General features: G+C 41.3%; 1 protein-coding gene and 1 long non-coding RNA gene across 4 annotated transcripts in view; one reads left to right on the plus strand and one right to left on the minus strand.

Annotated features, from left to right (window-relative positions):
* Positions 1-6,129, minus strand: part of LOC133492600 (uncharacterized) — an 80,763-nt gene extending 74,634 nt beyond the window's left edge. Inside the window, exons 1-2 of the long non-coding RNA XR_009792699.1 lie at positions 5,923-6,129; positions 5,674-5,793 (exon numbers count right to left, since the gene is read on the minus strand). This is a non-coding gene — a long non-coding RNA (uncharacterized LOC133492600). The remainder of the gene's footprint in view (positions 1-5,673; positions 5,794-5,922) is intronic.
* Positions 6,130-6,180: 51 nt separating this feature from the next.
* On the plus strand, positions 6,181-15,223 carry pex2 (peroxisomal biogenesis factor 2). Of its 3 annotated transcripts, XM_061805035.1 has the most exons (3): positions 6,181-6,268; positions 13,377-13,798; positions 13,876-14,008. In XM_061805035.1, the coding sequence occupies exons 1-3, from the start codon at positions 6,265-6,267 to the stop codon at positions 13,900-13,902; spliced, it is 453 nt and encodes a 150-aa protein (XP_061661019.1). In that variant the 5' UTR covers positions 6,181-6,264; the 3' UTR covers positions 13,903-14,008. The 3 variants fall into 3 exon arrangements, with proteins under 3 accessions (XP_061661019.1, XP_061661017.1, XP_061661018.1); XM_061805033.1 differs by having other exon boundaries at positions 6,182-6,268; positions 13,377-15,223; XM_061805034.1 differs by having other exon boundaries at positions 6,194-6,268; positions 13,380-15,223.
* The last annotated feature ends 373 nt before the right edge of the window (positions 15,224-15,596 follow it).

The following is a 15,596-nucleotide window of genomic DNA, read 5'->3' on the forward strand; positions in this document are numbered from 1 at the left end:
TTTGTCCCATTTTACCATCTTATCATGATTCTAATGGGGAACTAGGATGCATGCTAACTGCTCTGTCGCATTAAATCATGACACATCACATTTTTGTATGATTTCCCAGCCTGGTACAATACATGCGATGTGTTCTACTCGGGTTTGATGGTGCATACAGTTCGGAAGGAGGAAAACGCATATTTGCCCAAAGTACAATGTGCCGTATTCAAGTTTTTTAGGTCTTGATACAAAAAGAAAAAAATGGCAAAAGATAGGGCGTTCAGAGCTGATGCCACTCATGGCTCCTTTGTATTATTGAATAATGAATCATTATGACCACAGGCTTGTTCTGGACTTTGCTGGTTTCTTGACATAATGATTGCCCTACTTTTATCATGTGCGAGAGGGGGGTATTGAATCTGCATTAATGTTTCAAATGTTTGCTACCAGCCAAAACAAAAGAGATAAGACAAAAAAAAAAAAAAACATCGATGACAGGAGTGCCAGACTACGAGTCAATAAAACATCTAGAAAAGGGAAAAAAATCATGCTTTTAATAAGAAGAGAAATGTAACAGCCACAATTTATGCCATTAAGCAGTCTCAATTTATTTAGGATCCTGCAAAAGAAATGAAATGAAAGATCAACAAATCAACAAGGTTGATCTTGTAAAGTCAGTTTCAAATGATTTTAATTAGTTATTGTTTTGAGTTGCCTTCTTACAAATAAATTTTTGGCCAATTCATCAAGTACACCTGTAAGTTATATTTTAATCAGAAACAATGGTAGCCAACAGTTTATCTTATTAAGCTACTAACTATTGGGAAAAATACTCACTCGGGGGAGCATCATTTTACAATGTATTATTTTGCTACACATCCTTCTCTTTCTCTTGTGCTAAGTTTTAGGGAAACCTCTGAAAGGGAACATACTAAAAAATATACTTATACTCCACATATCACACAATTCCATAAGAAGAGGATCTCTGGAGTGTCTGCCCACCTATTAGTGTGACATTACACAACCAAGGTAAATCCATCATCATCTCCTCATTTCTGACAAATGTGTCAATGAACGAGCCGTTCTGCACTTCCGAGCCACTGTTTTGCAGGAGGTGGCATAATAACTAGCCCCAAATTTAGTTTCTTGACCAATAACTTGATAGCCATGGTGGACAAAGTTCCCATGCTTCGAAGCAGCTGCTGAAGCATTGTTATGGACTGTCATGGTTCAGGTCTTTGCTAATGACAATGTGTTTTCAATTATCTTACCTGGATTAACAAATGTTAAATATATTAAATAATTGTTTGATTAAAATGTAAAAGACCAAGGTAAATATAGGTGTTGTGTTAACTAACACAGATTACAATACAGAGCAATGGAGAGCGTGGTAAAGAAGTAAAGAAACGGGTCCAAGGGGGTGTGGAACAGTTGGTGGAAGGTGTCTGGTGTTCTATGTGACAGAAGAGTCTCCGCTAGGATGAAAGGCAAAGTTTATAAAACAGTGGTGAGGCCGGCCATGATGTATGGATTAGAGACAGTGGCACTAAAAGAAACAAAAGGAAGCAGAACTGGAGGGAGCAGAAATGAAGATGCTGATGTTTTCGCCTGGAGTGACCAAGTTGGATAGGATTAGAAATGAGCTCATTAGAGGAACAGCCAAAGTTGGATGTTTTGGAGACAAGGTTAGAGAGAGCAGACTTCGATGGTTTGGCCATGTTCAGAGGCGAGAGAGTGAGTATATTGGTAGATGGGTGCTGAGGATGGAGCTCCCAGGAAAAAGAGCGAGAGGAAGACCAAAGAGAAGGTTGATGGATGTTGTGAGGGAGGACATGAGGACAGTGGGTGTTAGAGGAGAATGCACGAGACTGTCATGATCCTGCCGCTCCAGCACGAGCTGTGTGGGTGCCCGCGCAGGTGCGCTGATTGGGAGGTGCACACCTGCGCCTCATGCAGCCTGATTATGCTGTGGATTTATATGACCGCGATGACAACTGGCCGGCGCCAGTTCTTTGATCTTCAGTCCCGTTCGTGTGCTCCGGTATCCCTGATTGAACCTGTGTGTACCGACCTTTGTCTGTTCTCCGACCAACCCTGTAAGCCTGACTCCTTTGATACTTCTGCCTGCGTTGATTGGTCCCCTGTGTACCGACTCCTGCCTGTCTGCTCATCTGCTCTCTTCGCCCGACGTCCCAACTACCGCTGCTGCACCGGACTGCCTGCTCGATCCCCTACCTCTGCATAGAATAAACGTGTCTCCTTGAACTACCTTGCATCTTCCGAGTCCTGCATTTGGGTCCTACTCTCGTTCCGATGGGACGTGACAGAGATAGGCTTAGATGGAAAAAGATGACACACTGTGGCGACCCCTAACGGGACAAGCCGAAAGGAAAAGAAGAAGAAGGTCAAAAAAGGGTAATATGCCAACTTTAAATAGTTTTTGGGTAATTCTGTTTGAAAGAAAAAAGTAACTCCATGGTGAGGAGCTTTCCAGCGACAGTCCCTGTCAAAATCAAGGTCATGAAATTCTGTTATAAGTTATTAACTTAAAAATGTAAACAATCTTCAATTTACATTTAGTTTCAAAGGTTCTCTTGCAAATTTGCATCTTTTTCATACAATAAAGGGAAAAGATGTACGTGTGATAAGAAAGAACACAAACTTACAGTGGGTTGAATTACTGCTTCTTTTTCAGTGGAAAAGCTTGATGACAAAGTGTTCATGTCAGCCTTCAGGACAAAGGAGCTGCTGCGTTCTAGACACGTAACCTTGTTAAGAAGGCCCTTGCATGGGCCCGGCTGACCAAAAGATGTCTATAAAACCTTGCTAAATTTGCTCTGATGCATAGTCCTGCTCACACAGAGTACATTCTGTCGCTAAATTATGTCACAAAACAATCCTGATGATTAAAAAGCTTGCTTTTTTTACATTTGAGTTTGGATCAGTGTTCCTGATCTGTCCCACTCAAATGGAAACATAATGTGATTTGCCACGTTACTACTACTGCCACAGCTTTATGAAAGCAGCCCCTCCACTTCCTCCTGCCATTTGTCTGAAAGAACAGAGGTAATCTCTTTATGACCATGTCACAGGTAAGAAAATGTTCTTTGATTTCTGTTGGATGTATGGTAACCCAATAACAGTAAATGATGGTAGTTAATTATGGTACACAAATTCAGCTCGTTTAGCAAGTATTTTTCTTTGTGTTCTTCTTGATTTTTTTTTTTAATAAACACTGAATCCAGGGTGCTGTCTGGAAGCAAATTGTTAGTGTACTGTACTGAACTACAACAGTGCCATTTTTTTGTATTACCTGAACATGTGTCAAGTGCTCACCGTTTGTGTCTCTTTTTTTTTTTGTCCTTATCTCTGGGGAAGCTGACCTGAAGGTTTAGAGGATAAATATTTCAAACAGACGGGACAAATTGAACCTAGAGTAGTCATTGGAGAGATGAAAATAAGTTGCTTCCGGAAAACTGTTGTGGCGTCCTTGGCAAAGACAGAATGGTGCCCCACCTCCGAAGTCACGAAGTGTAGGACTGTTTGTGGGCCCCTTTATTCTGATATTTCTCCTTTTTCCTTGGATGTCGATGTTTGCTTGATTTGTTTCTCTGTGTAGTGTGCAACACAAAATGCACAAGTGTAAATTTAATTTCTAGGGAATTACAGTCGGGAAATAAAACTCTTGAAAATGTTGAGATAATTGATGCTATAATTTAGCACAATACATGACACACTTGAAAGCCACAATCTTAGGCACACGACCACAATCTAGGAAACATCTAACACATATTATTAGCTTGTGTTTTTTTTTTTGTTTTGTTTTTTTCCAGAAATCAGCACAGCTTTATATTTTGAGGAGTTCCTTAATAACTGATTTAAGAAGAGGGACTTCTCAAAGTATTCTTTCCATCTATTTAGCACACTACCGGCACCAGTCAACATATTTCCATCTCTATCCTTAATCACCCTAACCTTCTGCACATCCTTCCCATCTCTATCCCTCTGTCTGGCCAACCTGTAGAGATCCTTTTCTCCTTCTTTCGTGTCCAACCTGGTGTACATGTCTTCATATGCCTCTTGTTTAGCCTTTGCCACCTCTACCTTTGCCCTACGTCGCATCTCGATGTACTCCTTTCGCCTCTCCTCAGTCCTCTCAGTATCCCACTTCTTCTTCGCTAATCTCTTTCCTTGTATGACTCCCTGTATTTTGGGGTTCCACCACCAAGTCTCCTTCTCCCCTTTCCTACCAGATGACACACTAAGTACTCTCCTGCCTGTCTCTCTGATCACCTTGGCTGTCGTCGTCCAGTCTTCCGGGAGCTTCGGTTCTCCATCGAGAGCCTGTCTCACCTCTTTCCGGAAGGCCGCACAACATTCTTCCTTTTTCAGCTTCCACCACATGGTTCTCTGCTCTACCTTTGTCTTCTTAATCTTCCTACCCACCACCAGAGTCATCCTACACACCACCATCCTATGCTGTCGAGCTACACTCTCCCCTACCACTACTTTACAGTCAGTAACCTCCTTCAGATTACATCGTCTGCACAAAATATAATCTACCTGCGTGGTTCTACCGCCGCTCTTGCAGGTCACTATATGTTCCTCCCTCTTTTGGAAATAAGTGTTCACTACAGCCATCTCCATCCTTTTTGCAAAGTCCACCACCATCTGCCCTTCAAAGTTCCTTTCCTGGATACCGTACTTACCAATCACTTCTTCATCGCCCCTGTTTCCTTTACCAATATGTCCATTACAATCTGCACCAATCACAACTCTCTCGCTGTCTGGGATGCTCAGAACTACTTCATCTAGTTCCTTCCAGAATTTCTCTTTCAACTCTAGGTCACATCCTACCTGTGGTGCATAGCCGCTAACCAAGGCTCAGGCAGTCCTGCAACGCTTGTGAGGATAAGTGGCTAGGAGGATGGATGGATGGATGGATGGATGAACAAATACAAACAGTTCTCTGTACAAAGTTGTTGATGACGTCTTAATTGGAAAGATAGAGATTTACTAACTTTGAGTTAATGAGTACCTCTCAACATGAAATTCTTTGAAACTACACCACTAAAGCCTGCCACACACCGAGTGACGCAGGCGAACCCGAGGTTCAGCAACTAGTTTTCATGAGTGGCTGACAATTGGCCTTTGGTATGATTACTTCTAGCTGTATCACTCAATGTGTGGCTGATCTTAGGAAGCTGATTTTGCTATTTCTGTATTTGGAAGTTCACTGTCCTATAAAACTGTTACAAATGTTCTAACTTTTTATCCATCCATCCATTTTCTGAGCCGCTCCTCCTCACAAGGGTCACGGGAGTGCTGGAGCCTATCCCATCTATCATCAGCCCGGAGGCGGGGTGAACCCTGAAGTGGTTGCCAGACAAACGTGGGGCACATTGACCCAGACAACAGTCACACTCACAAACACACCTAGGAGACATTCAGAATCTCCAATTAATGCATGTTTTTGGGATTTGGGAGGAAACTGGAGTTCCCAGAGAAAACCCACACAGATATGGCAAGAACATGCAAACTCCACACAGGTGGGTTGTACATTGATTGCCGATTTATGAATCAACTGTTTACATTACAGATGTCTCACTATATCTTTTAAGCTGCTCCACATTCTGAAGTACTGTATACCAATTATAACAAGAAAAACATTTTTCAATATGATCTTCTTACCTGTCATTATTATTGTCCAGTTCCAGCCGTCTCAACCTTTGCTTGTGCAGTATGCTGAATTCCTTTAAAAGTTTTCAATAATTTTGCCGGTGTCCACAAGCTCAGTGTGACATCTTGAACCTATGAAACGGGCGACAGGCTTAACATAAACGTAACGCTTTGGTCTTTTTTTTTTTAATCCTCATGAGTGTACATTTTTATATTTTTTGGTGCCTGGGCTTTCATGAATCCGAAGGAGCAAACACTTACTGTGGGGTGGTAAACAACTGTAGCACATCTCTGTATCTCTCAGTAACTGTGCATACCAAACGGATATCTTTTGAGTATTCCATTTGTTCCTAACACGGTCTCTATTTGTGGTTACCACAACATAAACTCCAATCCATTTTTGTTTGAAGGACACGCTCAATACATTTTGCGGGTGTGTTGACGTTCCGTGACCTGATTGGCTAGATATCCTGAGGGTCACGTGTGCTTCTGACGTTACACTACCCCATTGAGCCAATCCTTTTAAGAGGCGGGCTCCCGGAAATACATAGTGTAAGGATTACAGCGCTTCCTTCACATTGAATTTACCATTTACACCTTGAAATGGGTAAGTATTTACCTTTTGCCCCTCGCAAACATTTTTTTTTTAAATTAAATCCCATACGTAGTCTGATCCAGCACGCTCTTTTTGTTTTGAATTGCATAAAGCTATGCATGTGCCGACAACGTCGACCTTTTGTCAGAACCGCTAATTTAGTATTGTCGGCTTTTGTTATAGCTGGCCCCCACAATTAATGGTACCAACACTAAAATGCTGGCATTTGGTGCAGTGCGATGCACTGTAAACAGAAGCTGTGGGTGCATGACTTCCATAATGTTGGTCGCACTGCTCCCATAATCCATGCCAGGGGTCAAAGTCTTCGACATCGAGATTCAAGGCGAAATTGATTTTATTGATTTTGGACGAGTCACTTCATAATTTTTCACCCCAATCATCACTCCTCTACTTTTATCTGTCCTGCGATTATAGTTGCTGCCCATGTCCTGCTTTCATTGACTAATCCCCTGTGTGATTATCAAATAATGGTGTTTCCTTATTATCAAAAAGAGTCGATTTAGTGTTTTTGAAGAGTGTTGGGTTAAAGAAAAAATGTAAACTAGGAGACAATGCAATTTTAAGGAGCGTGTGGATGCAACTCAGAGGAAAACAAATGTTTCTGGAACTTAACATTGAGAAGATGTATTTTGTTTTTATTTTCCAATGACTGTGTCTCTCAACTGAAATTGCGTTTTGCATTCTAATCTTAAATAGGGATCATGATGGGTTTGTACCAGAAACGAAAACATGTATTTATATGTAGTGACTTTATTTGGTCTGTCATTTCATTCACTCTAAAAAATTTAATTTGTACATGTGAAGTTTCCATAGTTCAAGTTTCCTGTTTCTGTGTCCCCTGCGATTGGCTGGCAACCAGTACAGGGTGTATCCCACTTCCTGCCCGATGATAGCTGGGATAGGCTCCAGCACTCCCACAACCCTTGTGAGGATAACCTACTCGGAAAATTTTCAGTACATATGTATGTACTTAAATAAATTGACCTTTCTACCATTTATTGAGATTTACCTGTAAATTAAATCTACTATACAGTAATCCCTTGTTTTTCCACAGTTAATTGCGACCAAAACCACCGCGAAAAGTGAAAAACTACAAAGTAAGATTTGCTTCCCCATAAGAATGTTCATGTTTTTGTTATTTAAATATGTAAACAGTATTTGTACTTTGCATATTTGAGAAAGAAAGAGGTATTTAGTTAAATCTTTAATTATAAAACCTTATAAATATAGATAGTATTATAAATATGGAATAGAAATTAAACAACACTTAGTGTATTATATTCCTGTACTGTATTATAGTTACTATTCATCACTCGGAGAGTCTTCTGCTGGAGATACTGGCGATGAAGCTGAGTTTTTTTTACTTATTAATATTTACTATATTAATCCGCCGTGTCTAGTGTTCTGACACCTCTGATCACTCTCAAAAGGAATAAACTAAGGTAATGTCAGTGACGAAGTACTTTTGTGACAGTTTATCTTTTAACAACAAAAAGGTATAACAGGTAGTGTAAGTTTTTTTATCACGTAGTGGAGGGGAACACATAAAAGAAATAGTCTGATACCACTATGGTAAATCAAACGGTGCAATCATAATACAGTAACTTTCGAAATAGTGTAAAACAATATCATAACTCGATTTTGTTGAAACATTAATGTCCATATTCACACTATGGCCAAACTTGTTAAGTTGTCAACACAAAAGAAACTCACATTATCAGTTTAATCTTCATCCACGAGTCCCTTGAATTCTTCTTCAGTGTCCAAATTCAATAGTTGGGCGAATTCGGCATCCAGCATGGACAACTCCATCTTGTCCATGTTGATGATGTGCTCTGGCCGTATTTTTTTTTTTTAGGGATCTTCTTTTTACAGTACGCGCGGAAAGTCGACATCTTTCCTTGGTAGTCTTTTGGCAGTTGCTGTGAAACACTAGTTCGTGTGCGGATGGAGAGATTACATCTGTTTATAAACTGACAGTACCTAAAAGGACCACATCTAAATTCATTGATGTTAAGTTCACATGCCAGTACTGTTGCCTTCATTTGAATAATGACCTGTAGGGAGGGTTCTACTTGCCGCTCTCTTTTCAACAACCCACTGTTTGTCCTCTAACTGTGGCCATCTTGCTTTATTCCCTCAGAATTCCTAGTCTTCTTTGCTTGTTGTTTCCTCCACTTCTGCACCAGTGATTCGTTAATGTGGAATTCTCTCGCTGCTGCACGATTCCCATGTTTTATTGCTTGACTGATAGCCTTGAGTTTGAACTCTGCGTCGGAAGCGTGTCACTTGAGAGGAGCCATTTTTGGGTTTTCAGACACACAAATGGTGTGGGGTTGCAATTCATCTCTACCGGTTCTTACCGTTATTATTTCGGCGACACCCCCTGACTACGGTCGCCATGTTTTAGCAATATTGATCCATATATAATGCACATCGGATTATAAGGCGCACTGTCACCTTTTGAGAAAATTTAAGGCTTTTAGATGTGCCTCAAAAATATGGTACTGTGTAACTAATGTATATTCTCCTGGTGTGCAGATGTTCATGTTGGCCTTATCTACCCCATGGCACAAAGGATCTTGGGTGATTAGAGAGAGAAAGAGAGTCTTGCTAGAGCATTAATCTATGAATACATAGACGCACGTTGAAGACCCCTCTGTGGATTTGCACACATTCCTTTTTTATGAAACATACTCATAACAATTAGTCTGGTTACTGTCTTGGTAATCTTACAATCTCCACAATGCATTTGGTCTCCTGTGTGACATGACATGACACTTAAAAGTTTTGAGTTTGATGTCCTTTTTGATTTCATAGCAAAGACATTAGAAGCTCTTAGCTAATAGGTCCACAAGCCTTCCTGGCCAAAGAAGACCAATAAAAGTGGTGGGGGAAGGCCATGACAGTCTGAAGTGCACAGGAAATAAATTATATTTGGTCAAGTTATCAGATATGGTAATATACATGAGCCAAAACAATGGAAGTTTGAAAACTGGAAGCAATTTTTATACTTTTTTTGCTTCATCTGTTTTTAGTGTGGGCGGCACAGCAGTGCAGCTGGGAAAGCGTTGGCCTCACAGTTCTGAGGACCCGGGTTCGATCCAGGCCCCACCTGTGTTGAGTTTGCATGTTCTCCCCATGCTTGCGTGGGTTTTCTCCTGGCACTCCGGTTTCCTCCCACACCCCAAAAAACATGCAACATTAATTGGACACTCTAAATTCCCCATAGGTGTGATTGTGAGTGCGACTGTTTGTCTCGATGTGCCCTGCAAATTGGTAGACAACCAGTTCAGGGTGTACCCTGTCTCCTGCCCGTTGACAGCTGGGATAGGCTCCAGCACTCCCCGTGACCCTTGTGAGGATAAGTGACAAAGAAAATGGATGGATGGGTGATTTCAGTGTCAATATTTTACACTAACAATGATAGCCAATGCCTCTTTTTCTATAACTCATTACTATGCTTCCTTCAGGTTGGATTGGTCGGTTTTCTCGTTTGAATAAGTACCCTGTCAGTAGTCACAGGAAACTGCAAAAGTCATGCCATACGGCGTAGGATGACACAACCAACAAAAATAGAGAAGTGTCTCCCCTCTCAATATGTGGCCACAGTAAACAGACAGTTTATTCAAATTGAGACTGATGGCAGCGAAACACTGGCTGCTGCAGAAAAGTACAGACTGTCAGCCAAAGTGGAGCCAGATTGATTATTGGCTGGGCACATTATCAGCGCCAATATTTGGCATGTTGACGCATTTAGGCATGGGCCTTTTTTTTTTTTTATTATAGTTATTTAGATCCGATAGCTGATCAGTGAGCATTTTAAAACGGTTACTGTACTTTTAGAGTTGGGGTTTTTTGTTGTTGTTTTTTTAATAAAGATGTCTCATCTAACCTTGTTGCAAATCTGAAAAGCTGTTCATTAAAAATCTGATAAAATACAAAAGTGTTGGAGTTTGTACTATTCATAAATTTCATGACAATTTTTTTCCTTCTACTGTAAATAAATATTAGCTCCAACTATCGGTTATCTGGCTCCTTTATGACTACTAATTGGTAGCTGTATCAACCTCGAAAAAAATATAACCGTGTATCTTTTATTTGTGAAGCAAAATGCAATCTCCTATTTAGTATCCCCCCGTTTTCTTAAACCCCATGCTCTTAACGCCCTCATCGCGTCCCTAGACAAAGCCAAGGTCAAGAAGAAAGTGGTGTCTTCCTCAGTCTATAAGGTACTCCCTGGACGGCTTGCAATATCGCTATAGCAGATATGCTTCAGGAATGTTCCCTCCTTTATTGTGACCGTCACTCTCAAGGTCAGCTCCTATAGACGTTTGGGCTTATCTGTGCCTATCCCCCACCCACTTGTCATTTTTTCCTCTTTAACTACCTTTGCATCCCATTTTTCATCTTTCAGTGTATCAGTACACAGTAGCGCCCCACCACAGCTGGGAGGGTTCACGATGCCTTGTCTGACATATCTGTTTTTTTTTTAATCAGTCTTTTTACCGCTCCATTTTTCTTGTTTGTGACTGAAGCAGACTTTTCAGAGGACTGGGGGAGCTCGGAGGCTTCTGTGTGCTTTTGTTGCCTGGCATCTGCCTTCATCACACCGGTCATACCCTAGTTAGCTTGCAGCAATATTGCGCCGTGTTCCTGCTGTAGATTGGAGATTGTTGTTTTTGTCAGTATGCCATTTACCCTTGAGTATCTGCACTCATCTTTTGTCTAAACAGAGTGCACACGGGAAGAAACAACTCTCATCTGACCTGAATCACAATAACCTAAATACTTTTAAAAAGGCTTTATCACATCCCTTTTAGAATTTCTTTTTTTTTTTTTTTTTTGTCCTATTTGGCATTCCTGACCTTCTCCACCTATCCTTGTAACTCTGCAAGCAAGCAATAGTGTTTTGTGTCTGGATTGGTTGCCTGCCTGACCCACATGAGAAATATTAAGTAAATAGACCACGTGCATCTATGATTTTTTATTTATTTATTTATTTATTTTTTGTAATAGTGAGCTTCCACTTTTTCTGATCAAGTGCTATACAGTGTATGTAATCCAAAACGGTATGTGACTTTTGAGTACTACACAAGAACCTGGGAGTTTTAGCAGTCCACAATGAAACCCTGTAAATTCAAATGCTTAATTTTTATAGGCACCCTAGCATTGACTGAAGTGTCTGCTCATTATATATCTGGCAAGTGCTCCAACTCTGAAAGGAAACTGTCAATAGTAATCCCAGCTATTGATATGGCAGTGGGCCGCAGATGTAACTTGGCCCCCCGACTCTGCGCTATCCCTCGAATCCCACTACATCATAATTACATTAATATTGACAGACTCTTGACAATAGTCACATTACTATTGATAGGTGGCTGTCAATACGGTGTTTTCCCAAATAAAACATATTCATTCATAACTTGTAAACTGCTCGATAAAAGGCTTTGAAAAGAATATTGGACCCGGCTGGGTTTACTCCTCCCGGGAGTGCTGCTGTTGCTACTGTGATGGGGATTTTCAGTCTGTGCACCTCTGTCTGTCTGTCTGTGTGTGTGTGTGTCTGTCTGTCTGTCTGTGTGTCTGTGTGTGTGTGTGTGTGTGTGTGTGGTGTGTGTGTGTGGTTGTGTGTGTGTGTGTGTTGTGTGTGTGTGTGTGTGTGTGTGTGTGTGTGTGTGTGTGTGTGTGTGTGTGTGGGTTGGGTGCGCGTGTGTGTGGGTTGGGTGCGCGTGTGTGTGTGTTTGTGCGGTGACGGATTGATAGATTAAGTTATCGCCGTACTAGCTCTCCCTATAGATCAAGGCTACTCTTGACATACATACTGTAAATAGTCCTGACACACATGCCACATCATCTGCACTTTTTTCACACCAAGGCAAAACTTTAAGATTAAGTTAAACAAATGAAGCCTGTTTATTGGTTGAACACACTTTGAGGCTACTTTTTTTAATCCAAACTCCTCTTCCGTCACAGGCGAGGTTCTCGTCACTAAACATGGGAGCCTTTCAAATTCACCTCAATGAATTTGTCACACCTGCTTACTTAACACAAATTCACCCACCCCATTGATTTGCTAATTCAGACTTCATTGGAAGGCTAATCTTCCATCCATTGAAACATCATGAATACACAGACAGGACCCAACCATTGCTACACATTACATTAGATGTTTTTTTTTTCTTCCACCTCTGAGCCTTCTGAAGTGACCATCTCCCTCTCTTTTTGTCAAAACTGCCATATTTACCCCACTGGAATCTCAAAAGCCTCATGACAAATCCTGTTCAGCGAGACACAAAAGCCACTGTCAAAAAGGGCCTCTCTCTCGCTCACTCTGCCACTCTTTTACTCTGTCTCTTCTTGTGTTAGTTCGTCACCCACTTCCTAAGCGTTTCAGTTGAGGAAAGGCCAGATAAAAAAAACTGGGGAAATGAGAGCGTTTTGCAGCACAAAATAGCCCAGATGTCACAATGGCACGATCCCATATGGAGTTGACTCCAGGGAGAGGAAGATTGTTCCACATTTGGCAGATGTTTACGGTGTACCAGAGACTGTGCCGTTAGCCTAATCTCTCATGATGTGATTTGTATACACACTCCTATCTCCAGAGGGTGCAGGCACCAGGAGCCCTGGGCTTCGCTGCATGTGTTTCCTGGATTGTGTGTGTTTATACACTGGAGGGAGACGAAGACCCCTCCCTACCCGCTCCTTTGCATTGCACAGCTCAAAGGTTGCATTAACGATGGGTTTTATATGTGAAAAGTGATTTACTTCCGTATGTATGAGGAGAAAATAACCCACCAAAGAAACTTCAGTCCTCCTGACAACCAAGTTATTTGGTACTTGTTTGACTCTTTAGGTACTTCCCTAAGTGCTGGTTATTAAATCGATCTGGTGCTGTGGTGTTTCTGGTATGATAATGATATCAAGTCATGTGATGTGTTCTCCACTTAATTATTTGGCAACTTTGAGTAGTAATTTAGGGATGTTGCGTATGCAAATCTAAGTAAAGCCTTTCTAATCTCTCTGTTTTTTTTGTGCATTGAGTAAACACTTAAAATGTTAACTTGTAAGAAAAAGATTGACATGTGTTTTCTAGCAGGTATCACAGAAACCACTTCAGAACCACTGATCCCTGTCCTCCGCATCAGCCAGCTGGATGCTCTGGAGCTCGACTCAGCCCTAGAGCAGCTGCTGTGGACCCAGTTCTCCCATTGTTTCCAAAATTTCCGCCCAGGCCTTCTCACACCTCTGGAGCCTGAACTGAAGGCTTTGCTGCAGCTGCTCCTGTGGAGGTGTACTCTGTATCCTGACAGTTCCACAGTTGGTCAGTCTTTACTGAACCTACGCTACCACAACACCCTGTCATCATCTAACAGCTACAAGTCTCTGTCCCAACGACAGAAGTTGGCTCTGGTTCTGCTAACAGTAGGCCCTCGTTGGCTTCACGAGCGATCCCATAACCTCCGATTGTGCCTTGGGTTGACTTCAGGGGGCCCTGTTTCTGAAGGTTACCAAAAGGTCATCCGCAACTCCCTGAGTCTAATTTCCGGAGTTGTCCATCTTGCAAACCTTGTCAACTTTCTTGTGTTCCTCAGGAAAGGTCACTATCCAGTCCTAGCTGAAAGAATCATTGGAGTTCAAGCAGTTTTTAGCAGGCCAAACGTGACCCGAGACATTACCTACCAATATATGAATCGTGAGCTGCTATGGCATGGCTTTGCAGAGTTCCTCATTTTCCTTTTGCCACTCATCAACACACAGAAACTTAAGGCTACCATATATTCAGTTCTGTTTGAAGGGTACAGAAGTAGTGTGGACGGTGCACAGGATAAACAGGGGGCGTGGCAAGAATGCACGCTGTGTAGCGAGTGGCCAACCATGCCTCATAAGGTTGGTTGTCCACATGTTTTCTGCTACTACTGTATCAAAAGTCATTGTATTGGAAACAGTTGCATCGCCTGTCCCAAATGTGGGGCAGAGGCAACACAACTAGATCCTGTCAAAATAAAGGTATTTGGCAGGCATTAGAAGCAAATGTGAACGTAGCACCTCTGGAAATTGCGATCAAGTATTAACCAGACTTGTGTAAATCTACAATTCATCCATCTATTTTCAGCACTGCTTATCCTGATTAGGGTCACGGGGCACCAGAGCATATCCCAGCTGACTTCAGGCGAGAGGGTTACTACACCCTAACATGTCAGCAGTCAGTCACAGGACACATACAGGTAGCGTCCCTGAGTGGGAACTGAACCCATGCTGCATGTACCAAAGTCTGGCAAGTGTGCCACCACACCATCAGTGACTCATGCCTAAAAATAATGAGTTTCTCATCCTTGCATTTAGCAAGTAGAACTCATTTTGGTCATCTTACCTGATGTGAAACAAGAGGTTAATTCTTATTTCATACTAGCTTTTTAGTTTTTTACTGTATAGTTTAAGCCAGGTGCGTACATAGACTGTGCAAAGACACACTGTCACTGTCTGAAGTCAAATCAGACTAAACCTCTCCTGTTTTAGGTCACTCAGGATCACTAAAATTATTTAATTTTGCTAAGTGCCACAATAATGAGAATTTCATAGACAATTTTGTATTTTCTTCGAGATCAAAAGTTGACATACAGGTGTAGTATTGAGTAGCTTAACTTGGATCAAACATTTTTGGTAACCTTCCACAAGCTTCTGACAGTGCTCTGCTGGAATCCCCAGCCCTACAACATAATGTTGTCATCTCTATTTTTCACAGTTGGTTTGGTGTTCTCAGGTCTACAAGCTTCCCCCTTTTTCCTCCAGATGTAATGTTGGCCATTATGGCCCAACAATTCCACTTTAGTTTCATCAGACCTGGACTTGTCTCCAGAAGTCAAGATCTTTGTTTTCGTCTATTTACCAACTGTAATGTCTTTTTTTTTTTATGTTGCTGAAAAAAAAATGGAATAAGTTCCCCTCATGCATTTTAGAGTACTTCTACTTTTCAGTAATATTTCTTGGACGCAAAGATGTTTTAATTGTACTTTTTATTTTCAAATGTTTTATTTTTGTATTTTGAATACTTTTAATCATGTGAAGCACATTGACTTACCTTGTGTATGAAATGTGCAATACAAATAAATTTGGTTGGCTTCATTCTTGTGAGTGGCCTTCCAGCCCATATTAGTGCAGGACTTGTCAATGTGGATAATGACACTTTCTTACCAGCTTCATCTACCATCTTCACAAAATTTTTAGTTTTTGTTCTGAGATTGATTCACACATTTCAGACAAAACACTTTAATCTCTTGGATTCTCATGAAGTTTATGCTTTCATATAATTGTT

Source organism: Syngnathoides biaculeatus, chromosome 19 (genome assembly GCF_019802595.1).
Source record: "Syngnathoides biaculeatus isolate LvHL_M chromosome 19, ASM1980259v1, whole genome shotgun sequence".
Classification (NCBI taxonomy): Eukaryota; Metazoa; Chordata; class Actinopteri; order Syngnathiformes; family Syngnathidae; genus Syngnathoides; species Syngnathoides biaculeatus.